We start from the raw sequence: 25,606 nt of genomic DNA, 5'->3' as shown, positions 1-25,606 counted from the left end.
ATTTGGTCTGTGATAAACTAGCTGAGCAGTTCAAGTACAAGTTCAATTAATATAAAGATATGCAGTGATCAAATAAATAAATAAAGATTCTTTGGGCATTTTCTACAAATTGTCTTCCTATACAGCTGTCTTCTAAATATAAGCTATAAGACTCTGGAAAAAGCTAAGAGATCAAAAATTGCCTTTATCACCTTTATGGCTTTAGTCTGGAAAAAATTATTAACAGTGATAATGACCTTGAGCTCTTATGGAATTTCCATAACTACTGTATAAGTATATTCACTACCAAGAAATGGATATTTTTTTTTGGTACCACTGAAATAATAAAGTGAAATAGAATCTAGAAGACACATTTCAGAGGTCTACTCATTATAAAGTGCCTATGATTGTCACATTAAGGTCTGGGACAGATAAAACTCATATTAAAACATAAGGTAAACTTTTTAAACAAAATGCCTTGATGATTTGAGTTCTACTGAACTACTGCCTCAACTGACTGAAACTCTAACTTGCACAGTTTAAGTGCAACTGCTCGAGCTTAAGATCAGTTTTGGGAGGAAAAAAATACACACACACACACACACACACACACCCAGCGACAATTCCTTTTAAAAGCTGAATCTAGATGCACACTCATTCAGAGATTCAATTATTTCAATGATTATAGTACCTAGATGGTTTCCTTTTCATTCTGGGGAATAAACACACTTAAATACAATGCACAGCTTAGAGAAAGTGACCATGGATCATCTGATTGTGAGGACTGTGAGGACATGATAAAGAGTCATTAGAATGGTAAGAGCAATCTGATTACTACTTTCTCATTTGAGGCAGTTTACCTACAGTCCAAAAAAATGCTTTCAATCATTCACTGATGAAACTCCAAAGCATCTTTTCCATTGCCAGTGGAAATGGCTGGCATTTAATTAAAATAGACTCTTCTAACTATAACTAATTGAATAAATAGTGGCTAAAATGGTGAACTGATAAATAACTAAATAATGTAAAAATGAGAATCATCAAAACACTTTTGAGAACACAGTTCTGCTTGGAGGGCTCCAGGGAGGAAGTGCCTCATTTTCAAGAAAGGAATGACGCTTCTTTTGTTTTCGTTCAATTCTTTCCTGCCTTTCTTTCTTTTCCTAAAAAAAAAAAAAATAGAAAACTATAAATTTATATATGTATATGAGCATTATTTTCAAATCAAGTTGCTTGCTAAAGAACAAAGTAATCTATTATAAGACATTTAAATGTCACTTCCTATTTAACTGGTTATAAAGGAATATTGGCTGAGAATATTGCTCATTTATAAGTATACTACCAACAGGTATTAATGCACCACTTGATCACTTATTTTTTCATATTAAAAGTGATAATATTTAAACAAAATTATGAAAAATGGGAAAAAAAGACCTATAATTCTATAACTCAAAAAGTATAATTATGAGAAGTTAGTGACGTCTTTCTGAGAACAGATTCTCAGAACTAAATTTACTGGGTGCAAAGGTTGAATATGCCATGACAGCAGGGATACTTAAAAATTTTTATAAATAGTTGAAAATTAAGTCTCATGTTTCTTTGCTTCTTTATTATTAAGCTTGAGCACATTTTTATTTCTTTAGCCTTTTTGTGAATTTTTTTGCTCAATTATCTGGCTCATCTAACTATATGGGTATCAATGCTTTTAATGTTTGGCAATTTTATATTTTCATATGATAAATATTATCTTTGCAAAGCCAACATTTTATCTACATTAATTTTAGTCCTTTTTAGCAAAAAAATATTAAGAAATATTAATATTTCAGCCAAGACAATTGTTTAAACAACAATGTAATCAAAACCTGTATGCCCATCTGCCTTATGAAAAAAAAACAAAAAACAACCAATACTTTTGAGGGTCTGTGTTCATTCCTTCATCACACTGCTTCCTCTCCACCCCACTGAGGTAACCATTACTCTCAATTTGATGCTTAGCATTCCAGTGCATCTCTTCATACCTGTATTATAAATGTTATTAATCCCAAAACAAGTAATTTTGTTTTGCATGTTTTTATTAGAGTAAAAGGTAACATGCTATATATTTTTTGCAACTTCCTTTTTTATTCATCTTAATATCTCTAAGATCCACCTATGTGAATTATAGCTCTAGTTCATTGATATTCCATAGAATATTCATAGAATTCCAGCATGTCAACTTATCACCATTTGTTAACCTATTTTTGTTGTAATTGAAAACATGATTTTTTTTCTCCATGTAAAGACAATACTATAAAAATCCCTGTTTGTTTCCTTGTACTTACAAGATTTTCCCTCCATGTATATGCCTAGGAGTGAAACTGTTGGTTTTCTAGGGTATTAATATGTTCAACTTTCCTGGGAAATGATTTATTTTCCAAAGCAGCTGTAGGAATCCACCCTCCAAGCAGCACCTACACTGACTTATGTTAATGCATTAATGATTTTAAATTCAATATCTGTTCATGTTTTCCTTTGTTATTTCTATAGCACTTCTCGGTTTAGAAAAGCATCTTATCCCTGTAAGACTTGATAGTGTCTTATTTTCTTTCAGTTCTTCTATTGTTTGGCATTTTATATTTAATGCTTAGGTGCTTTTGAAGTTTCTATTGCTGTTTCTTTGAAGTGATTTCATGCCCAAATGTCACACAAATAACCCAAGTTATAGTTTCCTTGCATCTATTAATTTGTGTCACTTTATTATATGGCACATCTTTACTTGTAACAGGTTCTGAGAGATCCTGGGGCGGGGGGTGTCTATTATTTTACTGGTATTACACTGCTTTGATTTGTGTTCATTCATTCAACTGTTAAGCACTGAGATCCTACTGTAGGTCAAGCAGTATACATACTGGAGACCATCCATAAAGTGATTCTAAAATCCAAACACACAGATTTGGTCCTTGTCCCTCAGGGGATTTTCAAAACGGATAGTTAATAAACAATTAAATAAACAACAGATCATTTCAAATGGTGAGAATTTCTATGGAACATATAAAAAAGTTGTTGTGATTGTTAAAGAATAAAAGGGAGTACTTACGTTCAAAGAAAAGTGGATTCAGGGAAAGTCACTTCAAAGTGAGACAAGACGGGTAAGAGAAGCCCCTTGTGAGAGGCACTGAGGAGAGAGCATTCCAAGCAGAGCGAACAGTATGTGTGAGGGCTCCGACATGTGGGAGACACATGGGATGTGAGAGGAAACAAGAGAGCCAGCGTGAGCCAGCACGACTCAAACTGAGCGGAAGACAGGAGGGGGTACCAGACGAGAATAAAAAGGCAGGTGAGTGGGTGCTGTGGGGCCTGCAGGCCATGGTAACATCTGGAACACAGGTTAAGAGAAGTCAACAGTGACACTGAGGAGGAAGGCAGAGAAATGAGAGACACCAGGGGAGCAGGGCACCCAGGGGAGAAGACAGTTGCCACAAGGGGAAAGCGACCATGCAGAATGTTTGAGAGGTCTGGGGAATGTAGCAGAAAACAACACAACTGGATGGCTAGATGGTTTGGCAAAACTAACTTTCCAAGCGTAGTTTCAGTATAGTGATGGTGAAAGAGACAAGTCCGGAGTGTGCTGAGGGTGAAAAGGGTATAGAGAACCAAGAAGTGTAAATAAAAATTGTAGAAGTTTAGCTATTAAAAAAAAGAGCAGTGAAATGTGGAGCCACATCTGGAGGCAAATGAGGAATTAAGAATTATACATTTTGGAAAGTGATAGGAATAATCCAGGAGAGAAGAATGCTGGTTCATGGGAGAGTGGAATGGTAAATTTATATTTTACTGCTTGATGGAAACAGTCCTACACTTCATCTTATTTTGAAAATATTATCGTCCATATTCTCACATGTTTATTATACTGGATGAATTTTAGAACCATTTTGTTTCCCTGCACACACTCCCTTCAAAGAAATGACTATGCGAGGATTACTATGAAATTTAAACATTAATCCAGGAATGCCTGAAATGTTAGTAGTACTTGCTCTTTTCATCCTGCAGCTCAGATTGTCTCTTCATTTCTCCAAGTCTCTGCTAACACTATAAAGTTTGGTGGTTTCCTTATATTGGTGATTTTCTCAAAGAGCAACAGTATCCAGGAACCCTTAGACAATGTTGCCTCTGCTGACTGGATGGCTTGGGAGGGGCAGCATTTTGGTAAATTATGAGGTGTCTATGATTCTTTCACCAGCATATGTATGGAATTGAGAGGTGTCACAAGGAGAATACCATAACGCAAGGCTTCCATCAGCATACAATTATTTACATACAACAAAAGGAATGAAGAGAGGTATGAAATTCCTATTTTCTGTCTTAACATTTTCCTCCAATGCTTGCTACTCCTACTGAAGCAAAGAGGGAATCTCCTTTCAGAATCCTAATTGAGAAAAACAAAACAAAAAAAACCCCCCAAACCAAAAAACTGTAATTGGGTCACTATCAATCATTTTATATATTAGAGAGAGGCAGACCCTCCAACTAGGGAGCAGAAAAGCAATGACTAGGCTATGTCCACAGAAACTGACTGAACAAACCCCTTTTTGTCCATTCCATTTAACATGGGGAGAGAGAGGGAAACATGAAACAAGTTTGCTCTTACTAGTAGGGGCTAAGAAAGTCAGAATAGGAAATAAGCAACTAATTATCAACCTTAATATTAATTAAGATGATCAATAAGGCTATCTGGAATAATCAAAAGAACCTTGTTAACAGTCCTTCTGAGTACTGACTGTTGGAGGGTGAATTTTTTACTCATTTTCTTATTAATGGTAACTATTAATTAATCTGGGAACCAGCATGAAGAAGAGAGTCTTACTGATCTTTGGCTGTAACTTCCACCTAAAACAATAACCAATCCAATGCTCACTACTCAAGCTAGATTTTTATAACAAAATTTTGAGATGTAACTTTACATTAAAATTGAAGTTCTTAGGAAAGATGGCGGAGGAGTAGGAGACCCTATTTCAGCTGGTCCCCGGAATTGAGCTGGATATCTACCAGACCACTCTGAGCACCCACGAAACCAGCCTGAGATGTAAGAAGATCTGGATCTCTACAAACAGAATATCGCAGGCAGCTGGTTTTGAGGTACGAAGCGGAGAGCCGTGATCCTGCGGGCAGATATCAGAGGATAAACAGCAGTGGGAGGGTGCCTGGACATGGGGATCCTACACCGCTGGTGAGTGACAGCCTCGCGTGCTGCAGACGGGCACAGACTCGCAGACCGGTAGCGTCGGGAAAGGACTTTAGGGCAGCACCCAGGGTGGAGGACCAGACCGGCGGAGTCGCGCGCACGCGAACCACAGGGCCCCCGGACAGGAACCTGAGCAACGGTCGCACGCACGTGAACTGCAGCCTCCGAGACAGAAACCCAGTATGCCAGGGTCACACCGGTGAACTGCAACTCCCGGGGGTGGAAACCCCAAGCGGCGGAGTCATGCGCGTGGGAATTGGGAGCGGCTGGTGGTTTTAGAAGCACAAAGGGCAGAGACATGCCCCGACCTGGAGGCAGGACTGGGAGCGCTGCGGAGGAGCGCACAACCCAGGACACTGCAGTTTATAGCAGCACGGACAGAAACGGAGACAGTGTGGCCTGGAGAGCTCACTGAAGAACAGACTGAGGTCTCTCTGCTCTGAGGCAGAGGGTTGGGAACGGTCTCTTCTGCTCTGACTCGCGGAAGAGATGCAGAAAGCCGCCAGGGAAAGGCGCCAGAGAACAAAAGCCCCAGAGACTGATTCCCACTGAGCCCATCCCCCACCACAGGGGCGCAGGGCAACTCCGCCCAAACAGGGTTGCCTGAGTAAAAGCGCGGCAGGCCCCTCCCCCAGAAGACAGGCTGGGAAAACAAGAGGCCAGCAACCCTAAGGTCCCAAGAAAACAGGTGCATCTTGCTTGGGTTCAGGTCAATAATTTGGACTCTATACATTCCCTCAAACACCCATCAACAGAATGACTAGGAGGAAGAGCCCCCAAAACAGAAAAGACTCAGAGATTATGACTTATGCTGCAGATTTACAAATGGATGCAGATATAACCAAGATGTCGGAGATGGAATTCAGGCTAGCAATTGTGAAGACAATGGCTAGAATGGAGAAATCAATTAATGGAAACATAGAGTCTCTAAGGGCAGAAATAAAAGGGGAATTGGCAGAACTTAAAAATGCTATCAATGAGATCCGATCCACTCTAGATAATCTAACAGCTAGGGTAACTGAGACAGAAGAGAGATTAAGCGACCTGGAAGACAATACAATAGATAAAAAGGGAAAAAAGGAGGCCAGGGAAAAAGAACTCAGAATCCATGAAAATAGAATCAGAGAAATAAGTGACACCATGAAGCGTTCCAGTGTCAGAATAATTGGAATCCCAGAGGGAGTGGAGAGAGAGAGAGAGGACTAGAAGATGTATTTGAGCAAATCGTAGCTGAGAACTTCCCTAATCTGGGGAATGAAACAAACATTCGAGTCCTAGAGGCAGAGAGGACCCCTCCTAAGATCAAGGAAAACAGGCCAACACCCCAGCATGTAATAGTAAAACTTGCAAATCTTAGAACCAAGGAAACCATCTTAAGGACACTTAGGGGGAAGAGATTCCTTACGTACAGAGGGAGGAACATCAGAATAACGTCAGACCTATCCACAGAGACCTGGCAAGCCAGAAAGGCCTGGCAAGACATATTCAGGGTACTAAATGAGAAGAACATGTAGCCAAGAATACTTTATCTGGCAAGGCTTTCATTTAGAATGGATGGAGAAATACAGAGCTTCCACGACCGGCAGAAGCTCAAAGAATATGTGACCACTAAGCCGGCCCTGCAAGAAATATTAAGGGGGGTTCTATAAAAGGAGAAAGACCCCAAGAGTGATCTACAACAGAAATTTACAGGGACAATCTATAAAAACAACGTCTTCACAGGCATCATGATGACAATTAATTCATATCTTTCAATAATCACTCTTAACGTGAATGGCGTAAACGCTCCCATAAAACAGCACAGGGTTGCAGATTGGATAAAAAGACAGGATGCTGTCTACAAGAGACTCATTTTGAACCTAAAGATACATCCAGACTGAAAGTGAAGGGATGGATATCCATCTTCCATGCCAGCGGACCTCAAAAGAAAGCTAGGGTAGCAATTCTTATATCAGACAAATTAGATTTTAAACTAAAGTCTGTAATAAGAGACACAGAAGGACACTATATCATTCTTAAAGGGTCTATCCAACAAGAAGATCTAATAATTGTAAATATCTATGCCCCCAACATGGGAGCAGCCATCTATATAAGCCCACTGTTAACCAAAATAAAGAGTCATATTGATAACAATACGTTAATTGTAGGGGACCTCAGTACTCCACTCTCAGCAATGGACAGATCATCTAAGCAGAAAATCAACAAGGAAACAAGAGCTTTGAATGATACATTGGACCAGATGGACCTCATAGATATTTACAGAACATTCCACCGTAAAACAACAGAATACTCATTCTTCTCGAGTGCACATGGAACTTTCTCCAGAGTAGACCACATACTGGGTCACAAATCAGGTCTCAACCGATACCAAAAGATTGAGATTATTCCCTGCATATTCTCAGACCACAGTGCTTTAAAACTGGAACTCAATCACAAGAAAAAATTCAGCAGAAATTCAAACACTTGGAAGCTAAAGACCACTCTGCTCAAGAATGTTTGGGTCAACCAGGAAATCAAAGAACTTAAACAATTCATGGAAATCAATGAGAACGAAAACACATCGGTCCAAAACCTATGGGATACTGCAAAGGCAGTCCTAAGGGGGAAATACATAGCCATCCAAGCCTCACCCAAAAAAACAGAAAAATCCCAAATTCACCAACTACCTCTACACCTTAAAGAACTAGAGAAAAAGCAACAAACGACACCTAAGCCATGCATTAGAAGAGAAATAATTAAAATTAGAGCAGAAATCAATGAATTAGAAACCAGAAACACAGTAGATCAGATCAATGAAACTAGAAGTTGGTTCTTTGAAAGAATTAATAAGATCGATAAACCACTGGCCAGACTTATCCAAAAGAAAAGAGAAAGGACCCAAATTAATAAAATTATGAATGAAAGGGGAGAGATCACGACTAACACCAAGGAAATAGAAACAATTATTAGAAATTATTATCAACAACTATATGCCAATAAACTGAGCAATCTGGATGAAATGAAGGCCTTCCTGGAAACCTATAAGCTGCCAAGACTGAAACAGGAAGAAATTGACAACCTGAATAGGCCAATAACCAGTGACGAGATTGAAGCAGTGATCAAAAACCTCCCAAAAAACAAGAGTCCAGGGCCTGATGGATTCCCTGGGGAATTCTACCAAACATTCAAAGAAGAAATAATACCTATTCTACTGAAGCGGTTTCAAAAACTAGAAACAGAAGGAAAGCTTCCAGACTCATTCTATGAGGTCAGCATTACCTTAATCCCCAAACCAGGCAAAGACCCCATCAAAAAGGAGAATTTCAGACTGATATCCCTGATGAATATGGATTCCAAAATCCTCAACAAAATCCTAGCTAATAGGATCCAACAATACATTAAAAGGATCATCCACCATAACCAAGTGGGATTTATCCCTGGGATGCAAGGGCGGTTCAACATTCGCAAATCAATCAGTGTGATAGAACACATTAATAAGAGGAGGGAGAAGAACCATATGGTCCTCTCAATTGATGCAGAAAAAGCATTTGACAAAATACAACATCCTTTCCTGATTAAAACTCTCCAGAGTATAGGGATAGAGGGAACATTCCTCAAGCTCATAAAATTCATCTATGAAAAACCCACAGCGAATATCATCCTCAATGGGGAAAAGCTGAGAGCCTTTCCCTTAAGATCAGGAACACGTCAAGGGTGCCCACTCTCACCACTGTTGTTCAACATAGTACTAGAAGTCCTAGCAACAGCAATCAGACAACAAAAAGAAATAAAAGGTATTCAAACTGGCAAAGAAGAAGTCAAACCCTCTCTTTTTGCAGATGACATGATACTTTATGTGGAAAACCCAAAAGACTCCACCCCCAAATTACTAGAACTCATCCAGCAATTCAGTAATGTGGCAGGATACAAAATCAATGCACAGATATCAGTTGCTTTCTTACACACTAACAACGCAACTGTAGAAAGAGAAATTAGAGAAACGATTCCATTTACAATAGCACCAAAAACCATAAGATACTTCAGAATAAACCAAGAGGTAAAGGATCTATACTCTAGGAACTACAAAACACTCATGAAAAAAATTGAAGAAGACACAAAAAGATGGAAAAATATTCCATGCTCATGGATCGGAAGAATAAACACTGTTAAAATGTCTATGCTACCCAGAGCAATCTATACCTTCAAGGCCATCCCGATCAAAATTCCAATGACATTTTTCAAAGTGCTGGAACAAACAATCCTAAAATTTGTATGGAATCAGAAAAGACCCCGAATCGCCAAGGAAATGTTGAAAAAGAAAAACAAAGCTGGGGGCATCACGTTGCCTGATTTCAAGCTATATTACAAAGCTGTGATCACCAAGACTGCATGGTACTGGCACAAAAACAAACAAACAAAGAAACAGACATATAATCCAATGGAACAGAATAGAGAACCCAGATATGGACCCTCAACTCTATGGTCAAATAATCTTTGACAAAGCAGGAAAAAACATGCAATGGAAGAAAGACAGTCTCTTCAATAAATGGTGCTGGGAAAATTGGACAGCCACATGCAGAAGAATGAAACTCAACCATTCTCTAACACCATACACAAAGATAAACTCAAAGTGGATGAAAGACCTCGATGTGAGACAGGAATCCATCAAAATCCTAGAGGAGAACATAGGCAGTAACCTCTTTGACATCGGCCACAGCAACTTCTTTCAAGATACATCTCAAAAGCTAGTGAAACAAAAGCAAAAATGAACTTTTGGGACTTCATCAAGATAAAAACTTCTGCACAGCAAAGGAAATAGTCGACAAAACAAAGAGGCAACCCACAGAATGGGAGAAGATATTTGCAAATGACACTACAGATAAAGGGCTGGTATCCAAGACCTACAAAGAACTTCTCAAACTCAACACCCAAAAAACAAATAATCAAGTCAAAAAGTGGGCAGAAGTTATGAAATGACACTTCTCTGAAGAAGACATACAAATGGCTAACAGACACATGAAAAAATGTTCATCATCATTAGCTATCAGGGAAATTCAAATCAAAACCACGTTGAGATACCACCTTACACCAGTTAGAATGGCCAAAATGGACAGGGAAAGAAACAACAAATGTTGGAGAGGTTGTGGAGAAAGGGGAACCCTCTCACACTGTTGGTGGGCATGCAAGTTGGTACAGCCACTTTGGAAAACAGTGTGGAGGTTCCTCAAAAATTTAAAAATAGAGCTACCCTATGACCCAGCAATTGCACTACTGGGTATTTACCCCAAAGACACAGATGTAGTGAAAAGAAGGGCCATATGCACCCCAATGTTCCTAGCAGCAATGTCCACAATAGGCAAACTGTGGAAAGAGCCGAGATGCCCTTCAACAGATGAATGGATAAAGAAGATGTGGTTCATATATACAATGGAATATTACTCAGCCATCAGAAAGGATGAATACCCAACTTTTACATCAACATGGATGGGACTGGAGGAGATTATGCTAAGTGAAATAAGTCAAACAGAAAATCAATTATCATATGGTTTCACTTATTTGTGGAACATAAGGAATAACATGGAGGACATTAGGAGAAGGGAGGGAAAAATGGGGGGGGGGGAATTGGAGGGAGAGATGAACCATGAGAGACTATGGACCTGAGAAACAAACAGGGTTTTAGAGGGGAGGGGGGAGGGGGGATTGGTTAGCCCGGTGATGGGTATTAAGGAGGGCACATACTGCATGGAGCACTGGGTGTAATATGAAAACAATGGATCGTGGATCACCACATCAAAAACTAAGGATGTTACTGTATGGTGACTAACATAACAATAAAATTAAAAAAAAAAAAAAGAAAATTGAAGTTCTTAGACTTCCATGTGGGGTATTTTTCCATTCTTTCTGCAAATAAATTGCAATAAGAAATTGGTAATTTGGAGGGCTAGATCTGTAACATATTGTGATTGGATGTTTTTATAAGTAGCATTATATTTGTCAAGATTATACTACATATCAAAACAAGTTTTCATTTTCATCTTTGATTGATGAGTTTTTGTTCTCCAGAGGGCTGATTAGAATAAGAAAGTGACTAAATACTGTAATAAACATAATGTACCTCACGGTGACTTAGTCATTAAGAAAATTCTATTCCATCTTCAAGAGTATGTGAAAATAAAACTGAAAAACATGTACATTTAGTTGCCCTGAGTGATCTGGCACAGTTGGTATGTTTCCTTGGTAGAAGAAGAGTTTAATTTTTCTTAGAAGCAAGCACTCTTTAAGAGTTTAAGGAAGCTATCATGAAACACTACCTTCCTCATTCAAACCATCCAACCAATTTTGATCACTTTGTTTTCTTACTGTTTTTCTGCAAGGAATTAGCATAAAGCTGCAGTAAAATCAATACGTAAGCAAGAAGAAATTCTGTTGGTATTTTTACTAGGATTACATTAAATTTGTAAATTACTTCAGGGAGCACTGACATCTATAACATCATTATAAGACTGAGTGTTTCTATCCAAGAGCAGTTTTGATCCATGTTCTCAAGTCTTTATTTGGGTCCTGTGGAAGTGCTCTAAAATTTTCTTCACAGTGGCCTTGCACATTTCTTAGGTTTATTCCTAAGTGCTTCATCTTTTTATTCTATCTTAAATAGCCTGCTTTGTGTCCTGCATGCCTCTCTAGCTACTGCTGGTTCTAAAGTTGATGTGAAAAAGTAAACAGTAACAGTCAGAAATACTTTGAAAGAAGAGCTATGAAGAAAGATTAACCAAAACAGATATGAAAATATATAAAGCCCTGATAATGAAACAGTATGGTACTGGAACATGTACCATGAGATTTGAGATTGACCACAGAACAGAAAGTCAAGAAACACCCTAAAATCTGAGAAGGTATCATATAACAAAGACAGTCCCTCAAATCAATGGGTAAAAGATAGGCTATTTCATAGGAGATGAGTTTGGAAAAAATAAAGTCCAAATCATGTATCTCAGTATTATCGAGGTAAATTACAAGTGAATCAAATGTTAAAATGCGAAGATATTAAGTCATAATGTTACTAGAAGGAAAATGGGAGCATTTCATTTAACCTCGAGTTATAAAGAAAGTTTTTTTCAACTACACTTGAAAATCAGAACCCAAAAGACTGATAAATTTGACACCAGAAAATAAAATAAAAATTTTCATGGCATAAAATACTATATGCAAAGTTGAGAGACCAACAAAGCAATGGGAAAAAAGTAGTTGTAATTCCTACCAGAAATGACAGGCTAATTGCCCTGGTATATAAACAAGCTTCTAAAAATCAAGAAAAAGACCAAGAGAAAAATGTGCAAAGTCTATGAATTAACAATTTACAAACAAAATTACAAATGACCCTTATACAAATGAAAGGCTGCTCAAGTTCAGTCCTAACCAGAGAAATACAACCACAGAATACCCTGGACAGGGACGCCTGGGTGGCTCAGTCGGTTGAGCATCTCCCTTCAGCTCGGATCATGCTCCCAGGGTCCTGGGATCCAATCCCACATCGGGCTCCCTGCTCCACAGGAAGCCTGCTTCTCCCTCTCCCACTCCCCCTGCTTGCGTTCCCTCTCTCGCTGTGTCTCTCTCTGTCAAATAAATAAATAAAATCTTAAAAAAAAAAATACACTGGACAGTACTTTTAACTAGCAGATTGATGTGAATTCAAAATAGGTTTGACAAGAATTCCTACTGGAAAGAAACTCAACTGGATCCTAAAGCCAGTGGAGCGATTTTACACGTTTTGATTGCCACAACATGGGATGTGCTAGCCACTCATACGAATGTGTCACGTACTCATGTATAAAGTACTTATTCATATGAAGGCCTTACTTGGTCAAAAAATGATAAACATGCATATTTATAATGATACTTTAAGACAGAAACCAGTATTTTGCTTAACATCAATGAAAAATAACTATAAACATAGATACATTAAAACAAACAAAAAATATAAAAAACAAAATAATGTTAAGTCCAGCTAGACATTTTCCTCCCAAACTTCCTACTTACTTTCTTTCGCTAAACAACACCAAAACGAAACCTTCTCCTTGGGGTCATTAGAAAGAGCAAAAGAGAACTTAAAAAATGGAATAACCATCTCACTATTCAATTCAGTATTACTATGTGTCATGACAAGTCCCACCTAAAATAGTCTGGCATACCGTCGGCAGTGCACTTGTCAGCTCTCCATGATTTTTATTTATTTCTTTATTTTTTTAAAGATTTTATTTATTTATTTGACAGAGAGAGAGACACACACACAGCGAGAGAGGGAACACAAGCAGGGGAAGTGGGAGAGGGAGAAGCAGGCTTCCCGCCAAGCAGGGAGCCCGACGTGGGGCTCGATCCCAGGACCCTGGGATCATGACCTGAGCCGAAGGCAGACGCTTAATGACTGAGCCCCCAGGCACCCTCTCCATGATTTTAGACATAAGAATCGTTGCAAAGGAAGAACAGGTGTGATTGGTAAGTGACTGCCTGTCGGGATGCAGATAAGGGAGAACATTATGCCTGAAATTTTAAGTCTGAGTGCTTGAGGGAATAGTAAAAGAGTCAACAGAAATGAGTAAATCAAAGACAAAATGACAGACATGTGGAGAGAACGGATTCCACAACGCAGCTTCAGGTAAAAATGGTCAGTAGGCAGAGACAAAGAAAATTGGATGGAAATGGATGGAAAAGTCACAAGTAAAGTACATTCACAAGACACAAGAGCATTAACAGACAATACCTACCAGCCATTTTTCATATTCATCAATAGCTTGCTTATCTTTATCTTTTTTCTCTGCTCTTTTCAGTTCTTCTCTTCTTTTCTCATTTATTTTCTCTTTCTCCTTTTCTTTGAAAAAAGTGTCCTTCTTTTCATTCCTATGTAGGATAGTAGAGAACACTGGACGGTTAACGGGGAGGATATAATAAAGATTCCCTAATACATCCTTGCCATAATGAGATGGCGATGCGTTAGTAAGTTTCAAGCAAATAATCTTTTTAAGAGCCCAAAGCGTTATTCACTTGAAATCTACCAAAATAGCCCTCCTTTGGGATTACCATTTCTCAACTGCGGTTAGGTTATCTTTCCTTTTCTCAGCAATCGTTTCCTCCTCTTTCTGCTTCTTTGCTCTTTCATATTCTCTCTCCTTCTTATTTTTCTCTCTAAGATATTCCATTTTTTTCTCCTTCCATCGTTCAAAGGCCTGAAAAAGTTCATAACGATTTTCTTGTTAACTGTGAAAGTGATCACGGAAGAAGAGCCACAGCTCGTCACTAATCTACAGTAGTCAGAGAAGGCGACATGATGCAGGCAGGGACGCCAAGCCACTGAGTACCTGCAGCGCTTCTCCCTTTCTCACGGCATTTTCTTCCTCTGTTCTCTTCTTGTTTTTTGCCTCAAGCCTTTTTTGGGCAGCTATTTTCTTTGCTTCCTTTTCTTTCATAGCCTTCCAGGCCTCAAAGGATGCTAACGCTTCTTCTCTCTTAGCAGCTCTTTTCTATTTCAAAAAAATAAGAGACGGACGTGTGTGTATAAACAGACGGACAGACAGCGGTAGATACAGACACACACATACAGATTGTGTTGAATTCCCTTCATAGTCATCATTTCTAGATATTGTTTTTCAAAGCAGGTAACTTCTTTAGAATGGTTGGGACAAGTGGATTTAGAAAAAAAATGTTATCGGAATTATTCATTGCAGTTTAAAATGTCCTTTTCTAAAATCATTTATCAGATATTGATCTGCTATTCACGGGAAAGAACTCTTTTTTGGAAACGTACTATACAAATGTTACCAAAATAAACTATAATAGGCTGAGTGCTACTGCAAAATGCTCATAATAAAACATTCCATTACAAGAAAAAGATCAGGAAAGTTCCAGGCTTATAAAGTAAGTCAGAGTGAGGTCAACCTGCCAAGTCACGCAGGAAGCCCTGGATCTTTGCTTTGAACCCGAGTTTGGACTGACATCAAAGCATAAACCTGTTAAAAAATAAACACAGCCCAAATGTTGAAACTGGGTGCCAGACCGGAAAAGATGTAGGTGAGGGTTCGGTAAGAATGTTATTACTTGACTTACCGCCATCTAATCTCATAGTATTCTTTGTCTTATTGCTTAACGCTAAATGACATGAAGACTTATAAAGAGAAAACATGCTTTAGAAGTAAAGGTACAAGCCACCTCAGCGAGGTGCGAACAGGACATGAGAAGGTGTCGGGCACTGGGCACAGCCATCTAAGGCCGCAGAGGTGCTGATGGGGACACAGGCGCACCCATGCACGGCTGCTCCATGCGGTCCCGGGCACTGGGGACCCGGGGTTCCTTCTAAATCTATTTAGTACTTGGCATCAGAGGGAAGGGCTTCTAGTTTAGAAGTCGGGAGGGAACTAAGCCTGTTTGGGCCCCCAGGCAGGAGTTAGAGGTAGAGACCAAAGTACAGGCCAGACTGAAACAAGAGTCAGCTACAGTGAGTGGGAAGGATACTGGTCAAGAGCCCAGGTAAGAGCTGGTCTTAAGGATACATATAAAATTCAAGGTGGAGAAGAGGAAAACTGGAGGTTCCTACCTGATGACCCTTTACGTTCTTGGCTAAGCTATAAGATTGAAGTCAATTTTTAACAGTGAAAAGTAAAGTAAGAGTGAATAGGAGGTCACAAGTAATAATAAGTTCCTAATCAGTCGTGTCAAATCTATTCCACACATATAAAACCAGAAATCTCTGAGCATCTGTTTTTATGTAAGATGGCTATATTTATATCAAACTAAAAATGTGTGAAGTACCAGAGAAATAAAATCAGTGATCAATTCTTTTATATTACATGTTATTTTGCTATTTAAAAAAAGACTGGATTTAGAAATGTTACTCAGATATTTTACTGACTTAAAAACCCAGAATATTTTCCACTTCTATATTTCAGAATACCTGTTCATTTTGGATCCTTAAGTTTTCACTTTCGATCCTTTTAATTCTGTGCATTTCATGTAAATACACATTTTTCTTTAATAACCACTCCTGTGAAAACAAGAAAAACAGTATGTAATATTCAGGATGCCTGGGTGGCTCAGTTGGTTAAGTGTCTGCCTTCAGCTCAGGTCATGGGATCCAGTCCTACATCAGGCTCCCTGCTCAGCAGGGGGTCTGCTTCTCCCTCTGCCCCTCCCCACACTCACGATGCCTCTCTCTCTCTCTCCCTCGAAAAAATAAATAAAATCTTTAAAAAAAAAGTATGTAATATTCAGTTTCCCAAATGAATCAGAATTCTTATCCATTTCTGAAATATTTGACAGAAATTTTATTTTATTTTAAGGTTTTATTTATTTATTTGAGAGTGAGGGGGAGAGAGAAAGAGAGAGAGCAGGAGCAAGGGAGAGGGGCAGAGGAAGAGGAAGAAGCAGACTCCCTGCTGAGCAGGGAGCCCGATGCGGGACTCAATCCCAGGACTCTGAGATCATGACCTGAGCTGAAGGCAGACACTTAACCAACTGAGCCACTGAGGCACCCAAGAAATTTTAAAAGAGCAAAACACAAAATTTAGAAGTTCTATATAAACTAGTATCATTTTTCTTTTTCTGATAATATTCTAATATATAAAGATGAGCATGAGTTAAGAAAATAAACCTTATCTTTCTTAGTTTTTTTTTTTTTAAGATTTTATTTATTTATTTGAGAGAGAGAATGAGATAGAGAGCATGAGAGGGGGGGAGGGTCAGAGAGAGAGGCAGACTCCCTGCTGAGCAGGGAGCCCGACATGGGACTCGATCCCGGAACTCCAGGATCATGACCTGAGCCGAAGGCAGTCGCTTAACCAACTGAGCCACCCAGGCGCCCCTATCTTTCTTAGTTTTAACAACAGACTTCAAAGATTGAATATAATGGCTACATAAGTTAACATTTTTCTCTGAAATTTACAAGTACAATTTTCTAAAGTGTACTATTTTGTATAACAAACAAGACAAAAAAAAAAAAGGACCTCTTTTGGAACTGTGTAAAAATCAGGAAAGTCTTTTTCTGTGTAAGCTTAATGCAAAGTCTCGGGAAAAAATTAAAACTCTTTTTTTTTTTTTTTAAAGATTTTATTTATTTATTTGAGAGAGAGCGAATGAGAGAGAGAGAACACATGAGAGGGGATAGGGTCAGAGGACGAAGCAGACTCCCTGCCGAGCAGGGAGCCCGATGCGGGACTCGATCCAGGGACTCCAGGATCATGACCTGAGCCGAAGGCAGTCGCTTAACCAACTGAGCCACCCAGGCGCCCTAAAACTCTTTTTATTCTTAACAATATACATTTTAAGGAGAAAAAGTATAAAAACACATATAGACCTTAGCAGTATTTTTGCTTTTATCGTATTTTTATAAGTTGCTATGGCGTATTCTCTTAAACAACCATGAATCAGTTAAGCAAAGCTTGGAAGGAAAAAATTTAATTAAAAAAACCTTTGGGTTGCTGAGGTATTATAAAAGAACATCTCTCCCAATAAATTAAGTATTAAGCCACCATTTCTGACAGGGTCATTTTATTCCTTGATAAACAGGTAACCTTATTACGTGATCAGTTCTTCATTTTTTGTTAAATGTTTTCCTTTTTACCTGGTAAACAACTGCCCTTATGCTGTCTGCTCTTTCAGGTTCTACATTCTGTTTCTGTGAAGGCTTTTGATCCAAGACTTTCAAAGTCCCTAAATAGTGAGAAGAGGTGGTTGTTGATGGAGGTCTCCTTATAGAGCTAGATTTCTTTAAAAATTCAGAGGTCATTAACCTGAAAAGATCCAAATAAATCAAGATAAAATATTACAGTTGCACTTGGTAGAAGAAAAATTCATTAGAATTTGCAATTACTATATTTTAAATTATATTGTAAATTAATAAATTATAAGTACTTTGAAAGTGATGATAAAAAAGGACAATGATAGTTTTTTCTTAGTCTACTAAGAGCTTCAAACTGATTGCTCTTTCAAGATATTTATAATTAGAACATTTTTAAGAAAAATGGACTACATCTCAAGTTACATGGAAAAAATAATATTAATAAAGCAGATTTTAAGTCTCTTGTATCATTTTGTTACAAAAAACAACTCTAAATATAAAGTTAGAATAACATCCTCTATTTCAGGGGTTGGCAGGAAAATATGGCCCATGATCTGGTTTTGTACAGTTTATTTCGTAAGTTTCTGCACCACAGCTGTTTCCCGGCTACACCAGCAGAACTGAGTAGTTACAACAGCGACTGTACGGCTTACAAAGTCTAATACATGTAGTAACTGGCAATTTACAGTTAAAGTTTGCTGACTCTTGTTTTATTTGATTTATGGTAATTTAAAAGACTGAGAAGGTTTTGAGTAGCATTTATGAGTTAGGCATTCATTATCCTCAGTGTGAATGAAGCAATATAGAGTCTTATCATTTCAATAAGCCAACTTAGTCCATAGAACCTCAAGGTTTTAAGTACAGTTTCCACGTGTGAGACAAAGGTAGTTAATAGAGAAATATAATGCTGGACTTCAGCTCTATTACTGTGTATGTGCTGTCTGAGGAAAAACAGGAAAGCAACTCTATCCCAGGAACTATGTAGAGTATAGAGAACCTCTAATCAACTCCTTTTCATAAAGGAATATGATCAACTGAGGAGTTTTATCATGAAGTAACTACTTCATTCAATTCATGAGATGGGAATTTAAAGAAAGTCAGATAATACCAAATGAAATTCACTTTACAGAAGTTAAATTAAAACTAGCTTTATTGGAACATACACTCGGATAATGATAGCTTTATTACCTGCCAGATGCACTGGATGCTCTATTATTTGTTGACTTTTTATTCTTCATATTTCTGTCTTCAATGGTTTTCTATTAAAGAGAAAATACCATAGATGGATTACTCACCATAATTATCACAGTTAGGCTTAGAGGCCAAACTGCCAGGGAATCAATGTTCTTAAAGCATCTACTATGTGTCAAGTACAGGAGCTTCTGGAAACTCGTAAGGATACTACATTTTAGAGAGTGTTGACGGACATGAAACACAAAATCGAAAGTGAGTCACGACGGAGATAAACTAGGGTCCAGTGACAGTCACTACGGTGAGGGGTTATGTTAATGACAGTGACCAGGGAAGGCCTCCCCGAGGTCTTGACAGCAGCGCTAAGACAAATGATGGGAAGAAAGAGGCCACATGAAGGAAGGTCTGTGGGAGGAAAGAAAGAAGCAGTGAATGTTAAGAGCCTGAGAAGGGAAAGAGCTTGATGATTTTGAGAAACAGAAAAAGGTGAATGACGCTGAAGCACAGTGAATGGCAGCGAGAGTGGATGAATATGGTCAGAGAAGAATCGCGTGAGGTCCTGAGGATGCGGAGAGGAGTTTGCATTTTATTCTAAGGAAGACAATCCAACCAAGAGACTTTAGCAGGGGAGTGATGTGATTCAGACTTGAGGAAGATCCCACAGGAGGGAGTATGGATAAAGCCAAGGATTCAATCAAAAGAAATGTTACGATCTTACTTGTTATACAGAAATTGGCTGTTGTTATTTAGAACGCCTCTATTAGACATTTCTAGGATCATGTCTATAAGTTCCAGAATACCCTTTTTCTTTTTATGGAGTAACCTCTTTACTTTACACAGTTAGACAGGTGCTAGCATTGAAGTGAGACCACAGATGTAAGCACATCACTAACTTGGCATGAGTGACTTTTCCTAAAGAAAGTGGTTAGGAACAATAAATCTGGAACATGGTTTAATGAACCTTCCCCATAAATTTTAACACAAAGCACTGATATTCTGTATTATACAAGTCCTATTCAACCACAGGTTTTCAACTAGCACTGTTATCTTCCTCAATAGTAAGTATACATAGTTACCAGCTAACTATAGCTATAAGGAATAAAGACTAAATTCAAGAGAAATAAAAACTAAAAATGCTATACCATAAATCTTAAAAATATAGTATTCTGGTACATTATAGCTAGGTGACAAGTAATCCTACACACTGAAACTGTGGTTCTCAAGGTTATAATAATAATAATAATAGTTTCTGATAACAATCTTGTCCATCCATTTAAACAAGCAAGATGTTGATAAACATTTCTTAAAGATTTTCCTTAAAATTTGTAAAATGTTTAAAAATGATATCTAAAGGAGTAACTTTCACTAATTCAAAGCCTCAGAAATTGTTCCAGACAGCTGCATTTTTTAACATGAAGACCTATAGAAACTTACCCACTTAACAGTTTGTATTTCTGAGATATTTAAGAGTATATTATGATCATATACCTTTGATAATTTTTAAAGAAATACTGACTTATATTCACTGTAAACCTTCCCCGAAGTAAAACTCTACTGATTCTATTGTCTACCTAACAATATACTGTTATCAAAAGATGAGTTTTCCACAGACGATTCAAAAGTACATAATGTGGCAGATAAAATATTTAAAAGGTCTATTTTGAGTTTAAAGCTGTAGTATAAAAGGTATAATTTCATATAAATACCTTTGAAGATTCAGTTGTGTCAGTAGATATTAAGATACTCTGAGATTTCGATAGTGGTGGATCAACTGTTAAGTCATTCATAATCAGTTCAGCTTTCTCCTTTTCTTCTTCAAGGTCATCAGTAATCACTTGACTTTCCTGGGATTTCTCAGTTGGAGTAGTAACAAAGTCTATCAAAAATGAATTCTCTTCATTTTCATTTGATTTCATGTGGTTTTCAGGGAGTTCTTCATTCTGACCTATTTTGAGACAGAGTCACAAAACTAAAATTCTCTTCTGAACTAATATGGTGGGTAACAGATTCATTTGCTTTCTACTAAATGAGGATTGTTTATAATCTTTGTCTTGCAGAATAAAACACAAGGAGAGCTATTATATTCAACTTGAATAAACTTTTCTCCAAAGTGATCTACGAAAGAGAAAATGGCTACTCAATCTACTAAAACATTTGACATACCTAATACTTAGAAAAAAACATCATATTAGTAAAGAGAATGGAATAACTACCCTAAACCAAAGACACACCAAAACTCCTGTTGACGATAAACCAGGTAAGTAGGACGGCACTATCTATTCTCTTCAAAGCCTGTGTTTCTTAGCTGGAACAAGAGGCTGTGTAAGCAGAAGGCACACATCTCTGTTACCATAGGTACAAGCGGTGCAGCTGTAAACCTGTAGAGGTGCAGGAGAGCCAAGAACTCATGCAGTTTCAGAAGAGTCATCACACAGGATAAAGTTTTATTCCTGCTGAGATGCAGTGCTGCCTCTGAGGCCTGCCTTTAGTAACAGGCATTAAAGGTGGCGCCTATTGCTCTTCCCTTTCGTGCTCCAAGGGACAGTCTCAGGCTCTGGCACGAGAAGATTCAGTTTTGCTATCACAGAACTGCTTCCATTATTCTGTCTACCCCACTTTGGAATGTTCGATAGAAAGAAATCAGTCATCACCAACTTTCAGTTACTACTAAGAGCCACCTACTGGCCAACTTTGGATCTTTATTGTCAAAGTCTTAATTCTGCTGCTTTCATTACAGCCATTTTTGAAACTTGTTTTGAAGTAAGCGGGATTTAAAATAATTTTGTAATTAGAGTTAGACATTTTCATTTGGAGAGCACTCATGACTCCCAAGTATCAGGAATGGATTCAGTAAATGCGTTCAGTAAAAAGAACAAGGACTGTGGAGCCAAAGATTCAAATTATGGCTCTGTCACTGACTTTGGGTATGTTTCCCAATATCTTTGCATTTCAGTTTTTCTCATCTGTAAAATGACAAATATTATACTACACAGTAAGCAGTTAATAAATGTTACACATCTCAGTCCTAGAAACAGCGATGCGTTTTAGCTCTAAATTATCAGTCTATAGATCTCATTAAGCTATAAGTCCTAGGACTAAGGAAAGAAATACATGGGCAACTCACCCCTCACACTTACTGCGTGCTTACTGTGGTACTGTTCTCAGTGCTTTACATGTATCGTTAACTCATTTAGTTCTCACAGCCACTGTGTGGGGTAGGTTGCTCTTATGATCCCCATTTTAAAGATCAGTATACAGGGCCAGAGAGATTTGTTACTTTGCTCTTGGAACTGTGTCTAGTTCTGCATCTAAAATCACATGGTTAGTAAATAGCACAGTTGGGATTAAAACGGAGGCAAATACAAACCTGTCATTCCTATAACTATGTATTCTTTCTTTTACAGATAGGATTCTAAGTAATATAGAGTTCACACATAAACTAAGCTGTAATATTTTGATATAACCACCTTTTACGGATGCTTTCCCCCCAGATCCTGGTGAAAAGGAATCTCCAAGACTTTCTTTAAGGGATGATGATGATAAACTTGTCAGACATGGATCCTGTTTAAAAAAAAAAAAAAGGATTTACTATGTAGGTTTAGTTCTTAAGATTTGTGGTAGGGCAACAGCATTATTAAGACAATTTTATAACTCTGAAATCATCATAATTAGGAGTTTGCTGCTGAAACACCAAAAGCATTAAGCCTATGGAGGCTAACATGCTTTACGTTCAAACCTTGGGGTCTTGAATAAAAGGGGTCACTAAAGAGCTATTCTAGTTCTTGAACCGACATCTCGATATTTGTTTTCAGTGATTTTCAAAACTCGTGCTCTCAAATCAAATCTCATAAATATTTGAGACAAGGATTTGATATCTTTTTCTCTAATTCTTATTTCTAAGAAAGCATAAAGGAGACGGTAGGCAAAAACCCTTGGTGTCAAATATTACTATTCGTCCAAATGAAAGCAATTTATAAAACCAAGTAGCCAGCTACTACCAAATATTTAGCTAGAAAAAGTACAGATTTCATGCACTTGAGTTTTCCTTAAAATTCTGGAAATTATATCTGAAATGAAATAATTATATTTGTGTGCCTGAACTAAACATCTCTTTAGAGAATAGTAATCTAGCCTAAAGTTGATGGTATCATAATGTTAGAAGTTTGGCTTTGTTGTATAAATAATAAATTCTATTTTTCATTTCCACAATATTTTATAGTACAAAGACAATTATTTGTCAAAAGCGATAAACAGAAACCATCTCGGAAGATGGCAAAAGAGCTGAAACACAGGACACTATCTTGAGAGACAAAGCTTTGTGGAGGAGACTGGCAAATTAGTAGCAAATTAGTAGCTTTCTGCCTGAGTGCATTCACCCATCTGTGCAGCTCAAGTGGTACAAGGTTACAGCCTTACTGAACTAGCTTAAGGGAGCAGAAGATAGAGTTTAGGACGAGAAGATCAGCCAGTGAGTTTGAGAAAGAGCTGCAGTGGGCATGAACCCCCAAATTTGCATATTAAACTCACCCAAAACCCTTTGTTCATCTATGCATGGCAGAGAAAAGACATCAGAAAATATCCTGTGAAATCATAGCAATTAGAAACTGAAAGAACTAAGCAGGGATTTCTGTTGATACCCATGGCAAGGGAGACAGAGTTGGGAATTTCAGTCCAGCCACAATATCTGTGTACTAAAACACATATTCAGGGGAACATAACAGAATCGAGAATTTTTATAACATATCATTCATAATATCCTGTATTCAATCAAAAAGTTACTAAATGGTGAAGAAATGGAAAATGGTGGCGCATACTCATAAAAAAAAAAACAACAACCCCCAAACCCCAAAAACAGTCCTCAGGAGCCAACCTAGAGATGACCCAGATGTTGCAATTAGTAAACAAGGACTTTAAAGTAGGTATTATAAATATGTTTAAGCACTTAAAGGAAATGCACGCATGGAAGCTGAACCAGATGGGATCTTAAAGATATGAAAAATACAAACAAAAACCAAAAAACCCAATGGACATTATAGAGTTGGAAACTACAATATTGAAATAAGAAATCTGCTGGATAGACAACGGCAGATCGGGGATGGCAGAACAGGGCAGTGAACTTGATGACAGAGCAATACAAATTATTCAATCTGAAAAACAAAGGGAATAAAGACTGAAGAAACATGAACAGAATTTTAGAGATCAGATGAGACATATCAAAGATTTCAGTCCTAAAAGGAGAGAAAAGAAAACAGGGCAGGAAAAATATCTTAAAACTTCCCATTTTCATAGAAATTATCAGTTTATAGATCCTGAAGCTCAATGAAATCCAGTTTATAGATCCCGAAAGCTCAGTGAAGTCCAAGCGGAATAAATATTTTTTAAAAACCCACACCTAGGGTGCCTGAGTGGTTCAGTCGGTTTAAGAGAGGGGGCCAAGCATTCCGCCCTAATAACAATATATAGTAAACTCTATGATGAAATCCTGAAGAGTCACATTTACTCCCATTCTGGCAGATCCCCCAAAATACAGGACAGTGTCATGATCATTCAATATACCTTTGTTGAGTGAATAAAACCAAGTGAATAAAATGACACTGGCTATACTGTCCTTAGCCATAGATTATATAACTCAAAGATACGTGAATAAAACTATAAATTCTTATGATGAAAGATAGACAGTATTGCGTCGATTCAAAAGGGCAACATTTTTTTTTCACATTCTACTTTCTCTGAAATCGGATGATGCATTTTATAATACTGGTGTATTATAGATTAATTGGCAGAGTTTTCTTCTTTCTTAGCAGTACATAAAATAATGCTACATCTTTGCCATATCTTAGAGTTGGTGAAGTTTTAGACTCAATGGAATATTGTATATTAAAAAAAAAAACTCTTTAGGGGCACCTGGGTGGCTCAGTCTGTTAAGGGTCTGCCTTCGGCTCAGGTCGTGATCCCAGGGTCCTGGGATGGAGCCCCGCATAGGGCTCCCTGCTCAGCGGGAAGCCTGCTTCTCCCTCTGCCTCTCCCCCTGTTTGTGCTCTCTCTCTCTGTCAAATAAATAAATAAAATCTTAAAAAAAAAAAAAAAAACCTCTTTAGATTATTTCCCTATCAATTGCTGAAGAAAACATGTATAACACACACATAAACATACGCGCGCGCGCGCACACACACATGTACACAAATATTCTCTTTTCCATAATCAGGCGCAAAGACCTCAGTTGAAGAGCACAATTCAGCAGTTCAACAGTAGTGCTAACCTCTGGATCGAGGGTTCCGGAGAATGATTTTTTCTCAGCTTCTAGTTGACTGTCACTTAGCTTTGGAAGGGGGGGCGGTGCAGAGTGTGCCTCCAATTGTTCATGGAGGACAGTTGTCTTATCTTCTCCTAGCCCCTCTTTCACGTCCCCAGGGCTGTGTTTCTTCAACATGCCCCGGGGCCGAGGTGAAGGCTTAAAGGGGTTGTTTGCTTCAAGGCCCCTGCTGCTTTCTGTTGAAAACACAAACCATTTTAACGTGGGCATACAAAACAATGCCCATGACTTCCCTCCCATGCCTATGCACCGTGGCTCTCTGTCCTGGGCAGTCCTTCTCTACACAGGGCTCCCGTAAGCACAAATAAGCAATAGTCCG

General features: G+C 38.1%; 1 protein-coding gene across 1 annotated transcript in view; it reads right to left on the bottom strand.

The window, feature by feature from the left end:
• Positions 1–634: 634 nt before the first annotated feature.
• The window catches only part of MAP9 (microtubule associated protein 9), a 34,363-nt gene continuing 9,391 nt past the window's right edge, over positions 635–25,606 (bottom strand). Inside the window, exons 5-14 of the mRNA XM_021698898.2 lie at positions 25,234–25,463; positions 22,442–22,535; positions 20,681–20,919; positions 18,972–19,042; positions 17,787–17,955; positions 16,122–16,211; positions 14,533–14,694; positions 14,255–14,400; positions 13,942–14,074; positions 635–1,142 (exon numbers count right to left, since the gene is read on the bottom strand). Of these exons, the coding sequence (XP_021554573.1) occupies positions 1,020–1,142; positions 13,942–14,074; positions 14,255–14,400; positions 14,533–14,694; positions 16,122–16,211; positions 17,787–17,955; positions 18,972–19,042; positions 20,681–20,919; positions 22,442–22,535; positions 25,234–25,463 (1,457 nt within the window). The 3' untranslated portion in view covers positions 635–1,019. The remainder of the gene's footprint in view (positions 1,143–13,941; positions 14,075–14,254; positions 14,401–14,532; positions 14,695–16,121; positions 16,212–17,786; positions 17,956–18,971; positions 19,043–20,680; positions 20,920–22,441; positions 22,536–25,233; positions 25,464–25,606) is intronic.

The sequence above is a fragment of the Neomonachus schauinslandi genome, chromosome 2 (genome assembly GCF_002201575.2).
Source record: "Neomonachus schauinslandi chromosome 2, ASM220157v2, whole genome shotgun sequence".
In the NCBI taxonomy this organism is placed as follows: domain Eukaryota; kingdom Metazoa; phylum Chordata; class Mammalia; order Carnivora; family Phocidae; genus Neomonachus; species Neomonachus schauinslandi.
The sequence above is the reverse complement of the archived record's forward strand: the minus strand, read 5'-3'. Positions and strand labels throughout refer to the sequence as shown.